Genomic DNA, 23383 nt, shown 5'->3' with positions numbered 1-23383 from the left:
TTTGATGATACAGTTGTTGATAAAGAACTAGAGTTAGAACTGAAAGTACACTGTCTGATGTGCAGTCACAGCTTTACTCTCGCCTCCTCTGTCGTCTTATTCTCACTTCAGTGTCTCACACTCCTCGTCTCATCACCTCTCCTCTTGCTCCCATCATCTCTCTAAACACTGGATGCTCAGGAGCCTTCATGTTTATTATCTTGTCACTCTCGTCATAATCTTATTTCTTGTCCTGTCACACTTTATCCTCTAAGCCTGCACTTTGAAAGACGCTTTGGGTATTTCAGCTTTCATGTCAGGATGGCACATGACATCAGTGTGTCAAACACATGCCAGCTTTGGGACTGTGTGAATTATAACGCTGATACATTGTGCAGCAGGCAGATAGGAGTCTGCTTTTTTAAAGCACAAGTGTTTGTCTGAGGGGGTCCAGTGAAAAAATATTTAATTACCAGATACATAATGTAATAATATTCATGCTTGGGAGATTTCCAACTGTTGTGCCTAGGGGAACTCTGTCTGATTTGTTTGCTTTCAACATGGAACTGAAGTCAACAGATGTGAAAACAATCATTAGCTGGTGTTTTTTTAAGTAAATGCATTTTTTTCAATTTGGTCAGCTTGAGGCTGCTTCTCCAAATAATTTAACTGTAAATCAAACCATGAAACAGTAACACGCTGCTCTAACACATCTGTGTTTGTGTGTGATCTCCTGTGCTGTAATTAGCACACCAGATAAGAGCTCATTCAACCAATTCCCCACAGTGGCAGACACTTGTTTTCTTTTTTTTTAGCATACAGTAAGCAAGGAGCTAATTATGAACCGTTTATTTTTGGGAGATTTTATGTACAAATATTCAAGAAGTATTACCACATTTTTCTACTTCTACACTAAGGCGTTGGCAGGTGATGGTTACAGAACAGCACACAAAAATGTGTATACATATGGATTAAACAAAGATGCACCCAAAACAGAATCAAAGGGGAGGCATGGCGGAAGCAACAAGTACTAAAATCTATATAAAGAAAAAAACACTAAAACAAATTTATATGAATTTTACTTTAACCATACTTTAAATAACAAAAACTAATTGACTAAGTTGGTGCCATATACTCTGGTTTTTGTTATAAAAGTTCTGATTATACATCTGATGTGTATTAACATTACCATTCATAACTACTCATCAAGGTTCAGGGCTTTCTACACACTTATATTCAATGTACATATGTGGCTTTAAAACACCTTCAATGGCACTGAAAGATATTAAAATGCCATCTAATTTTATTAAAAGGGGACAGATAGTGAAAAAAAAACACTATTCAGTGATATCGGACATATTTGGGTGTCCAATCTACTGAAGCATTGAATTTAAAATAAGTCAACAGCCTAGTCTGTTTAAATGTGCAGCCTGATATCATCACGAACAGACATTTAAAAACCCTTTACAGCTCTTTAAATATGCTCATAATCTGACAACAACCTAGGCAGAGGCAAACAGTATTACACAAACCTGTGTAAGATAAAGTCATGTTGTTTAAGGCTGCTCTTTTCAAGTCTCTTTAAAGGGCCTATCAACACTATTTAACAAAAAAAAACCTACTTCCCTCCATCTGTTCGTTGTAAAAAACTCAAACATAAATCTATTTTGTCACAATATCAACACAGGATCACATTTTCTCCCTTATTCTTGACACTAAACTTTGAGGGTGTTGCTCTTCCTTCGTGGCTCTTTCTGGACCTGACGGGCCCGCGAGCCTAAACCCAGAGACTGCAGAGACTCTGTGATGTATCTCTGCGTGGGGGACACGCATAGCATCAACAGCAGCTTGGCATCGCCCCCTAGTGGAGGTAATGGGGAAGAATGAGAAGAGATTAAATAGACTGCAGAAATAATAATAGTAAACATTATTCTTGGGCTCTTGTGCCTTTGTTCATGAAGAGGACAGGGGATAGAGTGGGAAAAGGTCAAAAAGGGGAATGGGGAATTACTCAATCAACTCCCAGCACAGTTTTTGATGTTTAATGTTCAATATGTGTTTTCAGTGATTTTGAGGTCAAATGAGTTTCTCTCCAGAAGAAGTACTGGGATTGGTATTATTTGTGTGAGTCTTACCTATGGCATCCTGCAGCAGATGAGTAAGTTTGGTGTTTCTGTACGGGACATGTGGTCTCTGTTCAGCCAAAGCTCCCAGGACGTCAGCCAGAGCAGAGAGACTGCGGTTTATACAGGACACCTCCCACAGAGCTGCACCTGAAACTCCAGACATACCTGGTACACAGAGAGAGAGTCTTAGTGATCAGGCATCAGTTTATCTGGCATATTTTTAAGTTGAAATGTTGCCTTTCTTACCAACACACTCACTCCCTGCCAGGTCCACCAGCTGCAGTTTGGTCTTGAAGGGAGCCTGTGAGATGCTGGGCCTAGGGGAGGGGCATGGGGAAAGGGAAGGGGAGGGGCATGGAGAGGAGGAGGAGCTTGCCAAGAGCTCATCAGACGAGTGCTGGGCAGTGGGGTTGGCACGGCGACAGCGTGGACTCCAGAACTCCTTCTGGGTGGAGCGCTGCATGTCCTTCTTGGCTCTCTGTAACCTGCGGGCTGAATCATAGGGTAAGTTACAAATGTAGGAGGAAGTCATTTGTGGCTCAGTTGGTGTGTTTCAACATATCTCACCCAGGGCCAAAGCGTTAGGGCTCTTGGAGGAAATGGTGAGAGTGACAATGAGGTGTGAGCGTGAGGAGTCAGGGTGGATGAGGGTCTGGCAGTGAGTCCTGAGCTTTAAAACACTGCTGATGATCTGCATCACCTCAGAGGCGTTGCATACTGGACTGTGAAACATATCAAAAACACATTTTTATAAGGGACACACAATATTATCTGCATATCAGTGTCAGCATATAAAAGCTTAACCAGTGTCCAGTGGTTCAAGTCCTACCTCACAGGGAGATCTTTTAGAGTATCAGGGAGGGGAGGAGTGTCCAAACAACATGACTTATCAACAGGGGTGCCTCAAGGGTCAGTACTTAGTCCCCTCCTTTTCTTAATATACACCACCTCCCTTGGTGCAATCATTCGCTCACAGGCTTTTCTTATCACTGTTGTGCAGATGATACACAGTTTTTCTTATCCTTTCCACCAGATGACACAACTATCTCAGCTCGGATCTCATCCTGCCTTGCTGATATTTTTAATTGGATAAAGGAACGTCACCTTCAGCTCAACCTTTCCAAGCTTATTATCATTCCAGCTAGTCCCACCATGCAACCTCAAATCAATATCCAGCTCAAATCAACTCAAGCCCACTAAGTCTGCCCAGAATCTGGGTGTCATGAATGATGACCAGCTACCTCCAAGGTTCATGTGACCTCAATAACTCAGTCTTGTTGATTTACCCTCTATAAAATCATGAGGATCAGACCCTATCTGACAGAGCATGCAAAGCACCTCCTAGAACAAACTCTTGCAATATCATGCATTGATGACTGCAACTCATTAATGCAGGCCTCTTTCCATGCACTTTTAGGCCACACTAGTGCAATCGTTCCGTGCTTCGACGCAGTACGCTTCACGGTCCCGGCACAGAAGGACGAGGTGGGCCTAGGCACAGCACTGATGCAAATGAAGGAGCACAAGTGTGGGAATGTGATGTAACATGAAGTAACAACAGAGGACCCGCCTCAGACTGCAGAGAGCACACCAGGCAGCAGCTGCATGATAGAGACAGCAGGATTTTTTCTAGAGAGAGAGAGAACTATATATTTTGTCTCATTGCATTTCAACAAGTTGCAAAGGTTTTATCAGAGCTGAAGAATTTAACTTCACACAGGTCCACTATGACCTCGTTCTAATGGCAAAGTCAGGCTTTAACTACTCTGAGAGTTTTTTTTGGTTTGTGAAATAAAGCTTCTTCCCTTGTTTGAGTCACAAAAAACAGCACACAGGATAACAAACACCTTTCATTCTCCGTGTGTAAAGGAGAGTCTGCCAAATACACGAACAAGTGTGTGCCGGAGTTAATCACACAGCTGATTTAACCTCTCTTCTTATAAAATTATAATACCATATTATCATTCACTGAATTAATTTACCTTTTATTCTATTTCAAGTCATCAAGCAGTGAAATTGTGATCTTGATCGCTGACATTTGAACAAAACATCGTTTGTTAATCCTGTGGCGTTTTTGCCTCCAGCTCTTGTCAGATGGTTAAATTGCTCTATACTCAGGGTTAAAAAAATCTTTTAACTAAATATTTAATCCTGCTCCAGACACAGGCTGTCCTATGGCATGAGAGCTTGTTTGGTGCAGCACTGAAAGGCATCCAAATTTACACTGAGAGATGGCACAGTTTATGGTGCATAAAGGAATGCCAAGGGGATTCAGATAGTACACGGACACGCAGAGGAATGACTGTAGGGCCTCATACGAGTCAAAAAGTCCAGGTTTCATTCAGCAGAAGTGCTTGGAACTCTGATCAGGCTTCAGATTATATGCTGTGAGCGATAACTCTCCGCTATGAACTGCTTTCTCTCTCTCTCCTCACTAGGCTCTGTATAGTTAACGTAGCTACTGATCCCAGTACAGGTGACATAACTCTGGTGTCAGATCAGATATCGTATAAATCTGTTGCTATTTTACAGCCTAAAAACAACACTTATGTATTCTGAGTCATCAACACATATAAATTCATCAACAGTGGAGGCTTCGTGTGATGACGGCACGTGACGTATCTGTGCCCAGGCCTGGATGCGTTGAGCAGTGTGAGTGCGGGCCAAAGGGGGGACCAGGGGAGGAGGTCAAATGGGCTTCAGCAGTTAGAATATGGCACGGTATGGATGGCCTAGTGTGAGTGTGCCCTAGACCTCTGCAGATGATCCAGAACTCAGCAGCACATCTGGTCTTCTACCAACCCAGGACAGCACATCACACCACTGTTCATCTCTGTAAGAGAGCGTCTGCTTAAACCATTGTCTTGGTTTAAAACTGTTTTTCTAAATTTGAACGCTGTAAATCCTTAGTCCTTTGCTTAGCATAAATTTATAGATGTGCAACATTCATAACAAGCTGGAGAACAAAGCAGAGCATTTAACAACCACAGAACCAAACATGTGGCCTGAAACACAACAGCAAGTCAAAGCTAAGTTATCCATGTCTGCAATTTGTGCAAGACAGCAAATGTCTGGGTAGAAACTAATGTGTTCCTTGAAAGCAAGTCTGCTGTGAATTTCAAAATGCCAAAATTTATGACAAAATAATTTAAAAACTAAGCTGAAAGCTGCTTTAATTTATACATGACTCAAGTGAAACCTTGTTTCTGGCTTGTTTTGCCTCCTCTAAGCTCCTGTGAAAATATCTGTCCCTTCATGTTGTTAAATTCTTAATAAACTTTGTGTTTCCGCAGTTTAGTGCTGCTGGGCAGACTTCATACAGTGAATCTATCAAAGCTTTTGTGCAAGTGAAAGAAGAATGGAATAAGCTCACCATAAAACTGAATTTTATGAGACACAGTGGACTAAAAAGGAGTTATAAGGGTCCTCATAGATCTAAGGGTGTAGGAGATAATTCTGTGGAGGCTCAGAAGGGCTTGTTTGAACAGATTTTGCACCAGTGGCACCCACAACCTCAGTTTCAGGGCACACATCACCTGTGTATTTTTGCCAGGTTAGAAAAGTTGATTTCTGCTGTCCTCTGTTATCTGCAACGTTGTTTCTAGCTCTCTGTGCTTAGTATTTTCATTCCTTCACCGAACTATTACCACGGAAACATGAACAAACAAAGAAATCCGGTCCTGCCTTTAACAGCAGCTCTAGACCTGGAAATTAAACCGCTGAAAAGACAGTTCGGATCTATTTCTCCTCTGCCGTTGTTGCTGACAAAGCTGGTTACGTCCTGCCCCTTCTTCATTTTGATTGCTGGGTTGGGGAGCAGTGACACTGTTGAGCATGGTGCCAATCCAGAACTGAACTATTTTCATCTGAAAACACTGTGAAGACAGTGCCAAAATAATGGCTGTCATAGAGGGTGTTTCAGTGCCCACAGGAAAATAAGTGTTACGAGAACAAATAAAACCCAGCAGCTTATGTATCACCTTCTCAATTTACACCATTTTTCACATCAGAAATATTTGTGAGTCAACCAGTAAAAGCACAGCTGTTCCCCAAGACGTAACTTCTGTATGCTAATCTGTTCCTCAGAGTAGAAACAGTTTAGAAACCATCTGTTCAGCTCTACTCACATGTGCATGAGGGAGGTGACCTGGATGGTACCAGAGGACGTGGTGATGACGTCCCTGCGCTGGCCGGTGGCGCAGCCGAGCTCGTCTCTGGCCAAGAGGTCAAACACTTCATTGTTGTACACCTCCATCACTGACACCTCCACGGTGTGGCTTTCTGCGGGCTTCTCAGAGATGAGCCTGGCTCACAAACAGGACATGGCATAGAGGCACAGACGAGTTCAATAAGAGAGTGAAAAGGTCAAAGCTTAGACTAATTGTATTCTATTTCAACTCTCTGAGCACATTATACATTTATGGACTGATTTTAACCATTTTGTCTTGCCCAGACTATTCTTTAAAACAACATGTAAAACATCAACCCTGTGGTGCAAAGTCATGCTCTAAACATCCTTTTTTTTTTCAGGACAACCCAAGCTTTAAGAACATGTTTGCTGCACTAATGTCACTTGAATAAAAAAAAAAGGTATGGGAATATAAAGACAAAAGAAAAAACTAAACAGAAATTAGATTTTTATATGTGACACAGTAAACAATGTTGACTTAGACTTTTCTCACAAACTTGTTCTCCTTTCTTTTGAGGACACAAAAGTAAAAAAAAAAAAAAAAATCAATCTGTGACAAGAAATCTTTTAAAAAATTCCTTGCACTTTTTGTGTTGGCTATATTTGCACTTTAATTCAAAGCAGTTCCTGTCTTCAGTGGTGCAGAGGGCCACATTCCAGGCTCTCTATTGCTTTTACTCTCCATTATTAGCTATTAGAGCAGTCTCTCATGATCTGTGCAGAGCAGCCTGCCATTAGTTGCCGAGGTCCCTCACAATTGTGGGATACAAAATGGTGGATTTAATGGATTTAATATTTAAATACCCTGGAAAGTCAACCATGTTCTAGGCTGGCAAGAAAGGCTTCCATAAGGGCTACCAAGGCATGGATAGCATTATTAGAACGGCACAATTGCCAGCGTACAAATTACAGTTCAAAAGTTATTTAACTTTTTATAACCTGTGTCACTTCTTGCTGTAACACTGGTCTCTTAAAGACTACAATTAAAAAAACAGAACTAGATAAACCATCATTATGATACCAAAAAACTGCATAAAAACACTCTGGCCTGAAGAGCTGAATCACTACCAAGTGTAAATATCACAAAACAATTATGTATTTTTCACACCTGAAGAGCTCTGCAGCAGCCTTGGGGATGATCCCCTGCTGTGTCCCAGAATTCTCTTCCAGCGGCCGAGATCCCATCATGGTGTGTGTTTTCCCACTGCCCGTCTGCCCGTATGCCATGATGCACACATTATAGCTGCAGTACAGGAACAGAGGGGACATGTTGCTTGTTTAACTATTTTATTATACTTAGTTAGTCATGCAGAGACATGCCTTTGCAAACTGATTCCATTTTTTTGTTGGAAATTTCCACAAACTAAGAAGAGATACAATCTCATGTTGTGTCAGTCACGTTTGCACACTGACTCCAATACTTTCATCTTTTTTCAGAACAGGTTCAGTTTTAAGTGGTTTTCATATCCATTCAACTTGTTTAGAGGGTTGTTTGACTAGTTACAGCAGTAGCTGCAGCTGCCTTTTATTTCCCTTACAGCAAAACTTTCTGTCATAAACAATGTTGTATATATAAAAAAAAATCATTCTGTGACAAAAAAAAATATTGCACTTCTTTGCATTGGCTCTATTTGTGCCATAATTCAAAGCAATTCCTGTCAGAAGTGACACAGCAGAACTTTCCAGACTGAACTGAAAATATGGGTTTTCTCTCCAACAGATTCTGTGGTACTTGCTGCAGAGCTGGGAAGCACAAGGTCATGCAAAAAACCCTAAATATTTGAAGGGCTCTGTCAGGATTGGGTGGACTCGCCTTTTTTGTTTTCTTTTTTTAAGAAATGAAACAAACACATAACTGTCTGCACTGCCTGATGGCTCCATTTTGTCTCTTTCAGCTAATTTTCACAATGAATAAAAAAATTAACACATTGAAATCAGTGTTCAAGGTTTCTGTGTGTTATTTTTTTCTAATCAGATTACGGATGTAAAAAAAAAAACCTCTGATCTGAAAAGATTCAGTGTGCAAAGACTGTGATCAAGGAATACATTTAAGTAAGTGTCCTGTCATATTCCCACGCACCCGTCCAGCAGGGATGTGAGAAGTGGCTTCACCTCCTCAAACACAGAATCCTGGGAATCCTCTGGTCCATGCACTCTAGAAACAAAACAAAACTGTGATTAACTGTTAAAAAGAAGAATAATTATCACTGCATGATGGTGATCTATGATTTTACCTCTCAAATTCAAACATCTTGTTGTGCACTGCCATCCCTGTTTTTATACAATTCACCATCACTGTGTCCTAAAAATAAAAAGAACAGAATTAATACAATCACATCAGGTCAACAACACTGTTTGCAGCATTACAAACTTTTCAAAAGATTTTAAAACTCACATCACTGAATGCAGAGACTACCTCCTCTGATAGCCTGATAGACAAAACAGATAATTTAGTATCACTGAGTATTTCATGTTGCTAAAGTCTAATGTTGTGCTCACCCACCCTGAGGCAGAAGTGGAGGCGTCTGTGTGGTCAAAAGGAAGAACTGGTCGCACTCTGCAGTGAACCCTGATGTTTCCTCTCAGCTCCTACAATAAGACAAGAATCAATGTTTTGAACATTTTTTTATTACACATCTTTTCTCAGTAACTCTCCATCCTCACCACCAGTCTGTTGTGAAGATCTTTCCTCCTCTGCCTCTCTGCCCTGCACCTCTCTCTCTCCTCCTCCAGAGAGCGCTCCAGGACAGCAACATGAGCCTGCAAGCCTGAGCAGAGACACAGAAAGAAGGTGATGGAAACCCTTTTTTTTTAACATAAATTATTTCCTACTGTAAACTGATGCCCATGTTCTAATTTATTTGCTTCCATGCATAAAATAATTTTTGCCACCAGTCAGATTCGTGGGGGGATGCAGCACAAAATCTGTAGCTCACACCAACTTAAAAATGAAATATATCAACTATATGAGTTTTGATATAATTTTAAAAAGACTGAAAAACTGAGACCTAAGATGAGTTATACAATCAAGTTTTTTTTTTCAAATTAAAACAAAAATCTCAGAAACGGTGACAACTTTTTTTTCCCATTGTAAAGTCGGATTATGTGCATGGCTATGTGGACCTGCTATTTGATTTCTTTCTTGTACTTTCTTTGCAAACCCTCTCAAGCTCAGTCAGGTTGGATGGGGATCATCGGTGATCAGCCATTTTCAGGTCTCTCAAGAGACGTTCAAAAAGGTTCAAGTCAAAGCTCTGGCTCTAGGGCATTCACGAAGTTGTCCCTAAGGCTGGCCGCACACTAGACGATTTTTAAATCTTAAACGAAAACAGGAACCTCGCATGATCATGTAACTTCAGAGGAATAACAAACATGTAGGCTATGTCTATCGATATTGTCAGTTTGCTTTCCCTTCACCGCAGGCTGTGTTACATGTGCAGCAAAAATTACAAAACAAAGGAAATAACCAGAATGAAATCCTGGCTAGCATTAGGTTACAGTTGTGCTTGTGAGCGGTAAAAGTATGTATGATCTGGCTCGGGAAGCTACCTGGTCTGCTCGTTCTCACTGGTGGTTGTGGGTATTCCGTTGGAGGCATTACGACCTCCGATCAGTCGGAGGAGGGAAATCTTGCCTCAAATCTGACTTAAAATCCATTGAGGATTTCTCTGTACTTTGCTTTATTCAGCTCTCCCTCAACTCTGATCAGTGTCCCATTCCCTGCTGCTGGGTTTTTGAAGTTCACATTTTGTTCACAAGGCCAAGGCCAACTCTAGCAAATGCTGTTGTCAAGTTTTAAAACATAGTCCCGTTTACTGGTGACTTTTAACTAATGTGAACACAATAATATACTAAAATGTGTAGTGGCCTCATGTCATCACTAGATCTTTTTTGCAGTCTACTGTAGTGAGTGACATCATGGTGGCTATGTGACTGCATAAGGTTTGAATTAAAAAGCCAGAGGGATAATTACAGGAAAAAAATATCTAATATTAAGTTAAGTGTAAGTATGTAGGATTCATTTTCAATTCTTACTCAATTACTGTCAACAATTCAAATTTAAGTAAAGCCATTTTAATTATCAGAGCCACACTGACCAGCTGACTGGTGACATTACGCAGAGCAGGGCGGTCAACCCGGAATAACTCATAGGGTGGGGTGAGGATTATCAGCAAACACACCTAATCAAGGTTGAGCCAGCACGTCACATGTAAACCACTTTAACAAGCTGGGAGGGAGAAACAGTGAGTTTAACAAATGAGGGACTTGAGAGGTGTGAAACGTGATACTAAAAGCGAGGAATCCCCCCACAAAAATGATCTTAGAATGCTGTCATTTTTTGGTAATGTCAGAAAATATCACTACAAAAGAACCAAAACAATCTGCTAAAGAGTACAAGCTTTGCAAAGAATATGCATCAGAATCCACCATGATACAACAACCTAAAGAACCACTTTAGAAACCAGTATGTCTAAATCCTAACTTAATCTACATGGTGCCAAATGCTCATACACTTACTCTGAAGATCCTCTCTCTGGTGACCAGTTGGAGAACAGCTGGCTTGTGCAACTTTCCCCAGCAGCTGCTTGCTCTTCTCCTCCAGCTCAGTGGCAAAGCTCAAATAAACTGCAAAAAGTTCACTCAGGTCCTGCTTCACAGCCTGCCACACATACATGTAGGAGAAGTATTGATTATCTTTCTATGCATTTGTTTTCATTCATGTTTGCATCACAGCAGCAAGAGTACCTGGACACCAGAGAGGAGTTTGGCGAGTGCAGACCGGGTTATTTTCTGTGCATTCCTCTGGTGCTGATGATGGGTCAGGGCCTTGTCATCCTCTTCTGGTTCCCGGCGGAGTTTCCCCTGACACTGAGAGGTGAAAACAGCAACATATACTCAGGATGAACTATTTCACCACTATAAGTAAAGCTACTTTAGATCTTGAAGCTAAAATAAGATTCACCCCTCATTTGTATTGTCTGATGCTAAATAACAAAACAGAACTTTTAAAAAAGGACATGTTTTTGAGTTTGTTTGTCAACTGATCATTCAAAAATGTTAAAACAAAAACATTCCCAAAAATACTCCATATTAAAGCATCAGTACGTAACATTATTTCATATAAATTTTACTTAAAATAATGCATTTTAATCTTTTTGCAAAAAAGAACAATTGAATTGAAATACTCCTTTGAATAAATGTGTGCAAGTCCTCTCCTTGATTGTCCATTTGAGGCCGGTGTTAATTTTGTCCTCTGAAACTATAACTAAAAATGTATGTCGCCACTCTTGATCCCCTAAGAAAGACTAGGCTCAGAGCTTGTGGCTGTTTGTCAGGAGGCTTAAGGTCTGCCTCAAATCCAACTCTTTTTCTTTTTCTCTCTCAAGATTGGGATGCTCACGTCTGGTGGTAACCATGGCAACCATGGAATACATTTTTTTTAAAGTGCATCTGTTATTTGGTCCCCTCTGTGGTACTGTAGAAACATGTAGGATACAAAAATCCAAGATGGCAGAGTCTGTGGAGGGGACTTGCCCTATGTATGAATAAAAGGCATAGTCTGAGTAAATGAAAACAAAAAAATTCCATATATTCAGGTGATTTAACACTTATCTAGATAGGCCTACTAATAAGTGTTATGTATCTTTTTTTCCAAGTTTTTCCTGCTAAATGCTACTATGCTAAATATTATATACTGCATCTGTAAGATAAGAAGCTTTTAAAAATGGCTTCATTGACCAAATGGTTCATATCAAATGTACAGGAACTTTCCATGGACTGAACAGTCCACAAACATGTTTCTTGTAAGAAACAATGGGAAGGGGGTTTCTGAGTCCAGTCTGCACCAACTGCCATATTGTAAACACTGTATGAAACTGAATTTATGTAAACCAGGTTAAAGAAGTGGTACTGAGGTTCCATGTCCTTTTTTAAACCAAAACCAAACCAAAACGTTTCAAAAAAATAAAAAGTTTCACCCCTTCTACACCCCATGTAGCTTCTACAACATGCCTCAAGTGGACACTTTAGGAACTGCACTTTTTTCAAACTTTTGTTAAAGGTCACATATTTTACCCATTAAGACAAGTTTATATTGGTCTCAGAGGTCTCCAAAACATGCCTGTGGAGTTTGATTCTGAAAAAACATTTCAGTATAGCTTTTTTGTTTTTGTCTAATCCCCCCTCTGTTTCAGCCCTGCTCAGAACGAGCTGTTTCTATGTCTGTGGCTTTAAATGTGAATGAGCTGTCTGACTCTTCCCCTCTCAGGAAATGGATGCGCTTCTCCAGAAGAGGAGGGTGGAACTTTTTTCCAAGCGGGGCCAATCGGGCCAAAATCAAGCTACATTAAGTTCTGGTGTCTGTGGCAGTGAGTTTCCAGCTGCTGTAGTTAAACGATCCACCTTAATAGAGAGAGGTTAATTTGTGACGTCAGACAGAGTTTACTCCGCACCAGAGGAGGGAGTTGTTTAAGTGAGACCTTTGCTGCTTGGTGGAAACTGTGGAAGCTCTAAGAGGACATGCATCCATACACTATACACTTTTTATTGTACTCAGATATTTGGTTGCTTTCTTTGGATCCTGACTTGGTCGTCTAATTATCCGGGGGTAACAATTATGTTATTTCTTTGATAATAAGAAAATTTCATTTGTGTGCTCAAAATCTTGAGTAATTAGCTCATCAAAGGAAATCAGCCCTGCTATTTTCAGATATGACATTAAAAATGTCAAGATCTCAAGAGCAAGGTTCTAATAGTTTTGGATTTTTTGTAATAGTTTTTATTTTTATTTCATTTTCAATTTCTTTTTTCAATTTCAGTTTAGTTTTAACTAGTTTTTACTAGTGGTTTGTTAGTTTAGTTTTTGTTTTGAAAAAATGCTTCGTTTCAGTTTCGGTGTTATTAGTTTTAGTGTTAGTTTTAGTTTTTTTAGATACATGTCAGGGCTGAGTGATCGTCATACATTTTTAAAAACATATTGAAACAGGCTTCTCTTCACTATTCATTTTATTTGTTTAAAGATGATGTTTGAATACAACTCCAGACATAAAACTACCACTGTATGAAGTCTTAACTAAAATGATTTTTGAATTTTAGTTTTAGTTATTTAGTTAGTTTTAGTTAACTATAATAACCTTGCTCAAGAGAACATCCAGAAATGACTTGTTATCATGGGGGGATTTAGTGAAGCAGAATTTATTAAAGTAAATATCCACTGAGGGCTTCCATAACAATAAAGAAAGAAGGAAAGAAAGAAACAGCCACATAAGGGGGCAGAGTCAGACATGATGTTTTGCTGATCAGGAAATAGTATGCACTATTTTTCAGCAATTTTAAACACAAATTTGGATTTAAAATGCCAACAAATCTAGGCATCATTAGTGGAGGACTTACGTGGGGTTACACATACTAATTCATTCTAAAAATGCTGAAAATTTTAATTTTTTAACCAATGTTAAAAATACTGTTATACCACAGGGTTAGGGTTAGGGTTAACCCTAACCCAAAGGTCTGATTTTTTTTTTCTTTTACTAAGTTTGGCTTTAAGAATTATATTTTCATGTTGTGATCAGCAAACAGTTGTTTAGCGCCTATAGAAATAGTTCGGATGCAAAAATGCAAGATGTCGGAGTCCGGGGATTATTTTTGCATTTATCTTTTATAACACGTTAGATTACCTCTTACCTCAGAAAGTCTCAAATGTAGAATAGCATTTTCTGTCTCCAGTTCCAGTATTCGCTCCTCTTTGCTCTAAAACCACAGAAAAATACACTCAGATGACATAACAATCAGTCTTGGTAAATTATACACGAATGTAGCAAACAGAATTAAAACCACAATGGGAGAAATAAAACTTAGGCTGTAACTTACCCTGAGTTTGTGCTCGAGCAGGTGGACCTGATGAGCAAACATTTGGTCTCTGTTTATAAAGAGAGGCATCTTTCCATACAGAAAAGAAGCTAGCAGCTACAGTAAGAAGAAATGGAAAGCCTTTTCCCTTTGCTGCTCAGCTGATCAAGACGTGTCCTCTCACATAATCGGATTAACAACCCTTTCACCTCGACTCACCTGTGTGCTTCTCAGCCGATAGCCAGGGAGAGCCACTTTTCATATAACATACCATTATATACGCTAACCATTTTAAGTTAGTAGCCTCATCTCTTTAGTGCTAAAATAAATACAGAGGTTTTTTATCCTGTACTTGAATATTCAGTTTGGCTGCTTTTGGCGAAAGCCCTGCTTACATTATTAGGAAAGACCGAGAAGGACGTATAAATTGACATTCAATTGCAGTTTATCGTCACAGTGTTGTAACTTAGCGCAGGAGGACGGACACGACCTCAGCAGGCACACAGGTGTTCTCAATTAATCGCCACACAGACAGAGGGCAGTAAACGCATTGGAGTGACGTTAGAAAGTGAAGAAATGTAACATGACGAAGAAGAAAAATACTTCCGTATAGTCAGAGTAACAGAACGCTGGTACACAGCTACACAGTAGCGCCAAAATGCCAAAATTAAAAGACAAGAGACGAGAGAAAATCAGCGTGGCCACTGAGGTAAGCCCTGTCTTCATTTACCTTGCTAGCATGTTAGCTCTTTTGCCGCCTACTGCATCGTAACATTGCAAATTTATCATTCGACACAGTTTATCCATTCATTCTGTATTCATTCATTCAGTTTCCGTATCTGCTTTCTCTTTTGGATTGTTCCCGGTCCAGATAAAATAACCATTTCTATTATATTTCACTCGTAAATGTTGTAGATTGACCGTTTGGAGGACCGGAAGGCGCGTTGCCAAGACAACCTGGAGAGGGCTGAATTCAAAAGCAGGAAGGAGAAACTCTCTGAGAGGGAAAGGTAAGGATGCAGGTGGAGGTGATGGAGATTGTGACAGTCTCTTTAGACAAACCAACACCTCTTCTCTCAATAAGATCCTAATAAATGTCATAGTTGTTTGCTGCTTGGCCACTGTTAATAGTGCTGTTTCTTTCATCCTCTCTACTCCACAGACAGGAACTTGAAGATGAGATGGCATTGATGAATGAAAGAGTGCAAAAATTAGGTATATTTAAACCCATAAACATGTTGTCTGTTCTTTTAACATAAACAAGAAAATATATATTTTGCAATAAAAACATTGCTGTCTCAAAAACGTTGCATTGGCATGGTAGTTTTCAGTGTTGGACCAGCACTAGGGATGGTATTTGTCTTTGCCAATATCCATTATACTGATATATTTAAACTCATTTTGACCAATACCAAGGCTGACATTATAATGAGGTTCTTTGCAGATGATGTCATGCAGCAACAGAGAACTCCAGATAGGGGGCAAGAAGTGATTTCTGCATATGACTGTTTACGACTATGCTAAGTATTCAAATTGCAAAAATGCAAACATTCTTAAGCTGCTTGTGTGTCCTGAAAGTAGTGGCACATAAAAATAAAAAGCAGCAGGCATGGATTAAAAAGCTGCAGTCTAAGGGGGGCTACAGGTCACTGACAACAGGGGACTTACATTTAAAAACTAAGTAATGCTTTCAATAAATTATCTGGCATGTCTAAATCAGGCCCACTCAAATTATTATAATAAGTTATATATCTTAACTGAAATTATGCATTTTAACTTACCTTTGGAATTTCCAGCTGGATGTTTGGTTCCCAAACAGCTCTTAATTTTTAAGCAGTTTGGCTTTTAAAATGTGGATTAAATTGCAGACACAAGTGGAAAGATAACTGTTACTCATACTGGAGCTATCTATCTGGATAAACATTAAAGAGACCCTAAAAAAATGCATTTTTGTGACAAAATGAGGATTTTGTTTATGTGTTAGAGGGGCTCAGCTAGCTTCTTAGCTCAGTGCAAGACTCCTTTAGACTCTTGTCTCCCTAGATGACACTTAACACTAGTAGGTCTGCAAGTCTGAGTATTTGTGATATTAATTGGATCAACACATGACTTTTTTTGTAAAGCGTAGGGACTATACCCATTGTGTGTAGAAAGTTTTTGATGATAATTGCAGTTTAGGTCCAATTAGAGCTTTAATTAACTAATTTTCTTCCTTTCCCATTCAATGGCTGTCCCCACTTCTTAACCCCCAATGGACATTTGTGCATCATCAGAATCACATGACTGCAAAAGACCTATAAACACTTCTTTGAACTGTAAAGCACAATAAGTTTTCCTGTGCTATAATGAACCTGTTACTCTTATATCGAAAGTCTACCTTTTTTTTTTAACAGACACAAAACAAGACAAAAATAATCTGATTCTACCTAAAATTATGCTAACAATATGTAAAATATATACAGTAACAGAAATATGAAAGTAATTCTATAATATGCTAAATGTATTTTAATAAAGCTAAGTTTCATGTTCCTTTTTTGGGAGCTACAAACAGCATACTTCTGACAGACAGTGAGCTCTGTAAAGTGCTAAATGACAAATTGTGAAACTTTTTTTGAGCTAACACTTTAAAATTTAAGTTCAGTCTACTTACTAAAGAACAGGTTTGTAGGGATCTTGGCTGGGACAATCCTGATAAAGTGCTATCCTGAAGTGTGAAAAGTTCTTGAATGTTTCCATCAAAAAATGTTGAGTGTGACCTTACATTAGTTAGAGTTGTCACAATACCAGACAGTTTAAGGCACACACTATTAGTAGTTTCTTGTTTTTTTTTTTTAATTCTTGGCATGTTAGTGTGCAGTTTAGACTGTATAGAGTAGTTTACCTCCATTTGGTTTGATGGATTAATTCCTCTCCTTTCATATGATACATTGTTTAAAATTTCATGCCCTTCCTCTCTATCAGTCATTTGATAATAGAAATTCTATTTTTTCCACTCACTCCCCCATCTCTCATCATCTGTAATATAATTTAAAGTCAGAAAGCTCCCAAAAATAAAAATCAAAGCTATCAATAAGATGTCAAAGCATTTAAAATTTTGACAACTTTACATTTAGTCTTCACTGAGATAAACAGCCTGAGGAGCACTTGATGTCTTTTGTATATAAATGAAGTTTGCATTGTCATGAAAACTCACCTTTGCCTTTTTCCTCCCCACCTAGACAAGGAGCTGGAAATGTTACGAGGAGAGAATCGAAAGAACATGCTGCTCTCAGTTGCTCTGCTGGTCATCAGTGTGCTCTTTTATTATGCCTTTTTCTACAATGAAGAAGATTCATAAGACAAGCTGATATCTTAAAGGGACCTAAAGTAACACTTTCAAGACAGTGTTATGAGAAAAGACAAGGCCAAAGGGGTGTGCATACACCTGGATTGAATTTATGATTGTACTGCCTCTAGGTGGCAGCATTGTCATTTTATTAACTTTCCTATGGTCAGATTTTGGACTGCATGTTTAAATTATATTTGCAGCTTTAAGCCTTTAAGTTTCTCTAAAAGTCTTTAAGACAGTCTATACTTTCATTTTGTTTTTGAAGCTTAATGCAAATGTCAATGCAAGCAGAACACTGCATCTGAATACTTTGTCATAACATGGGCTTATGTGGGCAGATTAAGAGGAAGGAAGCTTGTTTTAATGGTACTTAATTTTGATAATTTATGTTGAAACTAAACTATAAAGTGCCGGTTTACAGTCATTTTCTCTGAATTTTCTTTTTTATAATGAAATTGTGAAAAAGTGGAAACTAGTTCATATAAAGAGTCTTTAAATATTATGTAGATTTAATCCTATGCCACAGATGATCCACTGTAACAAAACTGACTTTTATACAGTGTTTATAAGATGTGCTTTAACAAAGTGTGCCAATCAAGTTGGATATAGCCTTTTTAATTTACATCAGAATAAACTGTATAATTGATAAAACTGCATGTTTCATGGACCATTTGTAAAGTTACATTGATGAAAATCTTTAATACGGTTGTTATACAAAGATTTTGAAGCTGTGTAGTATGTTTTGCAGTAGACGGTGAACCTGAAGGATGTATTTCTTGTTTTTGATAACGATGCTCTCCATGCAACCATCTGCTAAAAAAAAGCTAAAATATGCCAAATGTTCAACAAAGTCTTTTTCTGATATATGAATATTATATGTGTTTGAAAGAAGGCTTGAAATCATATTAATTCAGAAAGGTTTTTGTCATTGTAGTAGTATAAAATATGTTTTGCTGATATAAAACTTCATCATTACTTGTCTCTTTATTAGGAGCCCATATGTTTTTTCATTGGAAATTGTAAAATTTCCCAGTAGAACTAGTTGAGGGGTGACTAAGGGAGTGTTCTGTTCAGTTGGATTATTCAATGACACTTAAAACAGGAGCTATTTTTCACTCACTGACACAGTTACTGTCTTGATCTTGAGATAATATAAGGATACGGTCAAGGAAAAAGGAGTGGTCTTTTGGCCTTGGGTGTATCCTAATGGATACTTAAAATGATGACAATAATCTTAATATTTATAAGATTTACAATAATATTTATTATTTACAATAATAGTAATATTTGTTCTTATCATTTATAATCTCTCAAAAACCTGCAAATCACTTCAGCCTGATTTCTCATTCTCATTTGCCATGTATCCATTCAGGTCAGATAAAAAATCAAAAAAAAAAAATAGCTTGCATTCACCTATAGTTCCCCCAGTTTAAATGTGTTGTGCAATTACAGACAAACAAAGAATGAATTGTATCCCATTATCTTTGAGTATTAGGTCCTGAATATACGTTACTAACTGTCAAGCTTTCATGGAAATATGATTGTTTCAAAAGATGTTAGGATGTTGTTTTCCATGACCCACTTTCTTCAACTATTTTAAGTTGCACCCTTTATCCAGTATGAGACTCATATTTGAATTTCAGGCCTGCATGCATAGGTTTCTACTCTTTTAATCAAATCTAAAACTAATTTTATAATGGCAGTATTTCTTTTACAGTATAGGTAAAGCAACATCTTGCAATTTGATTTAATTAGGAAACCAAAGGCAACCAAACAAAAGAGCAATAACCACATATAAGTTTGTCTGCAAATAATTTCTAACATTTCAAGGTTTTCCCATTACCCAAATGATCTGCAATCAGAGATACAATGAACAATGAATGGTGATTTTTCTTTTTTAAGTGACATCAGGCAATTCATTTTAAAACAACAAGTACATCTCTGGCCTAAGGCAGCACTGTGACAACCTAAAACTCTTTCCAGCTCCAGTTTTGTCTGTTTCTTGATTCATCCTGAGTTAATTTTAGAAAGTGTTTTCATTACTGCTGTCATCATGAATTGACTTCAAAAGCCCACTTAAGCAACCAAATGGCTGAGGTTGTGCAGGCTTCACCAAGTAGTACTAAAATGTATTCAGTGCTACAATGAAAAGCTAATTCTCCTTCTAACAAATTATTGTAAAAGTATGTTTGCTTTTCAAGGACTCAGTTGAATGTGAACGTTAGCTCTTGTGACTTTCTAGCTTTCAAAACTGTAAATAAAATAAAATAGGCAAGGCATGCATCCAAAGCTCATGGTTAGCTAGCAAACAGTTACAACAGTAACAAGTTTATTTATTGAACTGACTACTGCTTAGGTAGTTTTCTCCTATTTCCTAGCTTAAATTTACTACTATTTGTGATAAATGATATAGAAAGGGCTTTAAGTCTTAGCCAACTATAATAATAGCTAGCTAATAGCTAATTGAGATTAATGAGTTGACAGGAATATGTGGTAAAATAGGCAATACATTCCTGACTGCACTTTTAGCTAGCGGGTTATTGTGATAGCAAGAAGATTACCTATTGGCACAAACTGACTACCGCATTCCACCACACCTTTTTATATTTTTCTTTTGATAAGATACACCATAGGATAGAAAAGGTCTAACATCCTAGCCAACAACAAATGCTAGCTAAAAGTAAGCAAGTAAGAAATAGTAACGTGCTAACGGTAGTTCTGTACTGTAAGTTTGACAATGATAGGGTTAATATGGAATCATACAGATGATTTTAACAATGATGGTTTCAGTTGCTTTCAATCACATAACAGCTAAATTGTTTGGATTTTAAATACTGTTTCCCCTGTGTTAGTTTGGTACTAGAAAAATTGCCATACAGCATATAGAATTTAAGTTTCCCACAATGAGCCAGGTGATTTACTGAGATACTTTATGCCAATTAAAGTTTTTGCCACCTTAGATTTTTACCTTCTTATAGATTTTATAAATACATCATGGTCACTATGATTGGGCTTTTTCAACAAAAACAAACAAAAAACAAACAAACAAAAAACTCTCTCTATTGTCAAAGTGAAAACAGATTTCTGCAAAGTAATGCCAACTAAACAAAAATATGTAAAGTAAAATAAGTGCATAAATATTCACCCCCCTCAAGAGAGTATTTAGTAGAGCCACCTTTGGCTGCATTCACAGCACTGAGTCTGTGTGGATATGTCTTAATCAGGTTTGCACATCTGGACACTGCAATTTTACTCCATTCCTCTTTGCAAAACTGCTCAAGCTCTTTCAGGTTGCACAGGGATCCGGCGTGAACATCCCTTTCAAGTCCAGCCACAAATTCTCTAACGGATAAAGGTCTGGGCTTTGACTCAGCCACTCCAAAACATTCACCTGGTTGACTTGAACCATTTCTGTGTGTTTTCCTACGCCCTAGTTCTCTTTCAGACTGAATAAAATTGTCCTCCAGGACATTCATTTTACCCTCTGCCTTTACAAGCCTGCAAGGGCTGACTGCTGAGAAGCATCCCCACAACATCATGCTGCCATTTTAAACTAAATTCATGCTTCTTGACCCTATATATATTTATATACATATAACAAAAAAGTAAGTAAATAAAAATTGATTTGATTGAGAATATTTTGGCAGTCATGCAGCCTATACATTTGGAATTTTAATTTTTACTAATTTCAGAGACATACAAGGTTTTTATAGGTGTTATATTTAAAACAGATTTCCTTATAGAAAATGGATAGGGCTTCTCTACACAAAATGTCTATACATATATAGTCAGTTAACATGTATTAATGTGTTTATAATAAAGGAAAAAACACACATATTCTTGATTCTAATTGTTTTAGATTTTTTTTTTTTTTTTTTTTTTGCTTTATATATGTGTATAACTGCATATGGAGATGATCTGCAGTTGTTGTAATACATCTAATAAATTACTGGACAACCAAGCACATAATTGTTTTTTTTTTTTTTTTTTTTTTTGGCGTCCCTCCTACACACTCTATTATCACAAACACAGTCCACTGCACACCTACACGCTCTCAATCTCTCATCCCCAGATACACCAATGTAAACAATCTCATTATATAACACTTCTTTGGGATTTATATGATGATTATAGCCTCTAAATATATTCACATACTTGTTGAAAGTGGTCTTGTTGATATCGGTGCTTATCTAAAACTGTTTGAAAAAGAAAGTTGTCAAAGTTTCAAGTCACATTTCTAGACTGTATAATACATTAGAAGGAGATGTAGAGGTAGAAAGAAGGATTTTTAAATTCATATTAATTACAAAAAAAGAACAATGCCTGTGGAGAAACAAAAGTCTATCCCTGAGTCACTTTTTCTTAACTTTTTGGTTGAGAGTGCACTCCTGCAGTCAGTTTCTGACCTTTTGTGCGTTTTTTCTTTTTATGACACCGCCTGTTAAGTGACCTCAAGTTATGAAAGTACCCGACTTACAAAAAAGAAATTTAATAACAGGTCCACCTAAGCAGCAAAATGCCAGATGTCACTTTGAGTTGATTTGTTTCTGAATCAGAAAGATGTTTGAGCTTGACCGCTGCAGGTGGAGGTTCAGTGTCTAGCCTCAGGTCAGGGTTTTGTTATATAAGTCCTGCAACAGTTGTTCATTTCTCAAGGTAAGAAGACTTCTTTTGTGGCCTTTTTGACTGGTTTACTTAAGAAATATGACATGAATCCAATGTTTGGTTTAGTGAATTTAATATTTGTGTTCCAGTTGTTCTAATTTCCTTTTTGGCTTCATGCATCATGTACAAGTGTTATATTAAATAAAGTTGAGTTGTATTTTAATTTGGTATTTTCATGCACCAACTGCACCCAGGACCTGAGAAGATCTGTAGCATAAAACAGACAGTAGTCAATCAAATTACAGGAAGTACACATAAAAAAAAAATGCTCACTAAGTTTTTATTTTCAGGAAATTGTTCATCCTCTGAGAGTCCAATTAAGATGGTTGTTATTTCTACAACATTTAGAGGTTTTATGTCATGGTAAATTTAAAAAAAGGAGTTTGTTCTCAAAAATATCTGATGGTGTGTCTGTTTTACATTTACATACCTTTACATGTTGATTTTTACAGTGAGGGGTAGAGGGGGGGCTGAAATATTTTCATCTGAAAGAGGGGGGGCCTGCAGAAAAAGTTGGGAGGATGTCTGAGGAGGATGTCTGAGTGGACTTGCTTGGACCGGCCCCAGGTAAACAGCAGAAATTGTAACAAAGAATTAAGCAAAAGGAAAAGTCAAAAATGCATCATTTTTATTGGTGTATGTGTGTGTCACAAAAGGGAATATTTCAGATAAATTACTTGAAGAAAAAAAATATTTCTTTGTTACTCTTGTTTTAAAGTCTTTTAGATATCATACAGGTCAGTGTTACTCAACTTTGCTCAACCAAAGAGCCAAAATGTTAAAAAAATGCCTTTGCTAGAGCCACGACCTAACAGGATAATCTAAGAGGTGCAAAGTGGTGGAAAAATGTGTTAAAGTGGCATTACAAATAAGTTAAAGGTGGCAAAAATGGTCAAAAAGTGGCAAAAAAGTGACAGAAATATGGGTGTAAAGGGGCAAAATAGATATGAAATTGCAAAAACGTGGTGAAAAGTGAAAAATGGGGAGAAAACGTGGAAAAAATGGTGAGAAGTGACAAAAAATGAGTTACAGTTGGCAACAATGGTCAAAAAGTGATTGAAACATGGCAAAAAAAATGAGCCAAAAGTAACAAAAATAGGCAAAAGCAGCAAAGATGCAAAGAACGGTAAAATGTGTGGGTGTGTGTGGGGGGGGGGCATTTAATGGCAAAAGACAGCTTAAATGGGTGAAAAGTGGCAAGAAATTACAAAAAAAGGGGGGGAAATGCAATTTGCAAAAAGCAAGATA

At 37.9% G+C, this 23383-nt stretch overlaps 2 protein-coding genes across 5 annotated transcripts; one reads left to right on the top strand and one right to left on the bottom strand.

The window, feature by feature from the left end:
- Positions 1-889: 889 nt before the first annotated feature.
- kif25 (kinesin family member 25) lies at positions 890-14672 on the bottom strand. Of its 4 annotated transcripts, none has more exons than XM_041804701.1 (16): positions 14362-14672; positions 14164-14259; positions 13978-14043; positions 11041-11163; positions 10813-10954; positions 8959-9062; positions 8798-8883; positions 8690-8723; positions 8529-8596; positions 8375-8449; positions 7403-7537; positions 6233-6409; positions 2673-2827; positions 2352-2597; positions 2115-2270; positions 890-1840 (listed from the first exon to the last, which is right to left on the bottom strand). In XM_041804701.1, exons 2-16 carry the CDS (start codon positions 14230-14232, stop codon positions 1695-1697), a joined length of 1782 nt encoding a protein of 593 aa, XP_041660635.1. In that variant the 5' UTR covers positions 14233-14259; positions 14362-14672; the 3' UTR covers positions 890-1694. The 4 variants fall into 4 exon arrangements, with proteins under 4 accessions (XP_041660635.1, XP_041660637.1, XP_041660638.1 ...); XM_041804703.1 differs by having other exon boundaries at positions 14164-14190; positions 14538-14671; XM_041804704.1 differs by having other exon boundaries at positions 14164-14190; positions 14362-14366.
- Positions 14673-14703: 31 nt separating this feature from the next.
- Positions 14704-18387, top strand: ccdc167 (coiled-coil domain containing 167). Its single transcript, XM_041804705.1, has 4 exons — positions 14704-14851; positions 15058-15152; positions 15305-15357; positions 17361-18387. Exons 1-4 carry the CDS (start codon positions 14801-14803, stop codon positions 17477-17479), a joined length of 318 nt encoding a protein of 105 aa, XP_041660639.1. The 5' UTR covers positions 14704-14800; the 3' UTR covers positions 17480-18387.
- The last annotated feature ends 4996 nt before the right edge of the window (positions 18388-23383 follow it).

This window comes from Cheilinus undulatus, linkage group 14, assembly GCF_018320785.1.
Source record: "Cheilinus undulatus linkage group 14, ASM1832078v1, whole genome shotgun sequence".
Lineage (NCBI taxonomy): Eukaryota > Metazoa > Chordata > Actinopteri > Labriformes > Labridae > Cheilinus > Cheilinus undulatus.
This window is presented reverse-complemented; position numbering and strand designations above follow the sequence as displayed.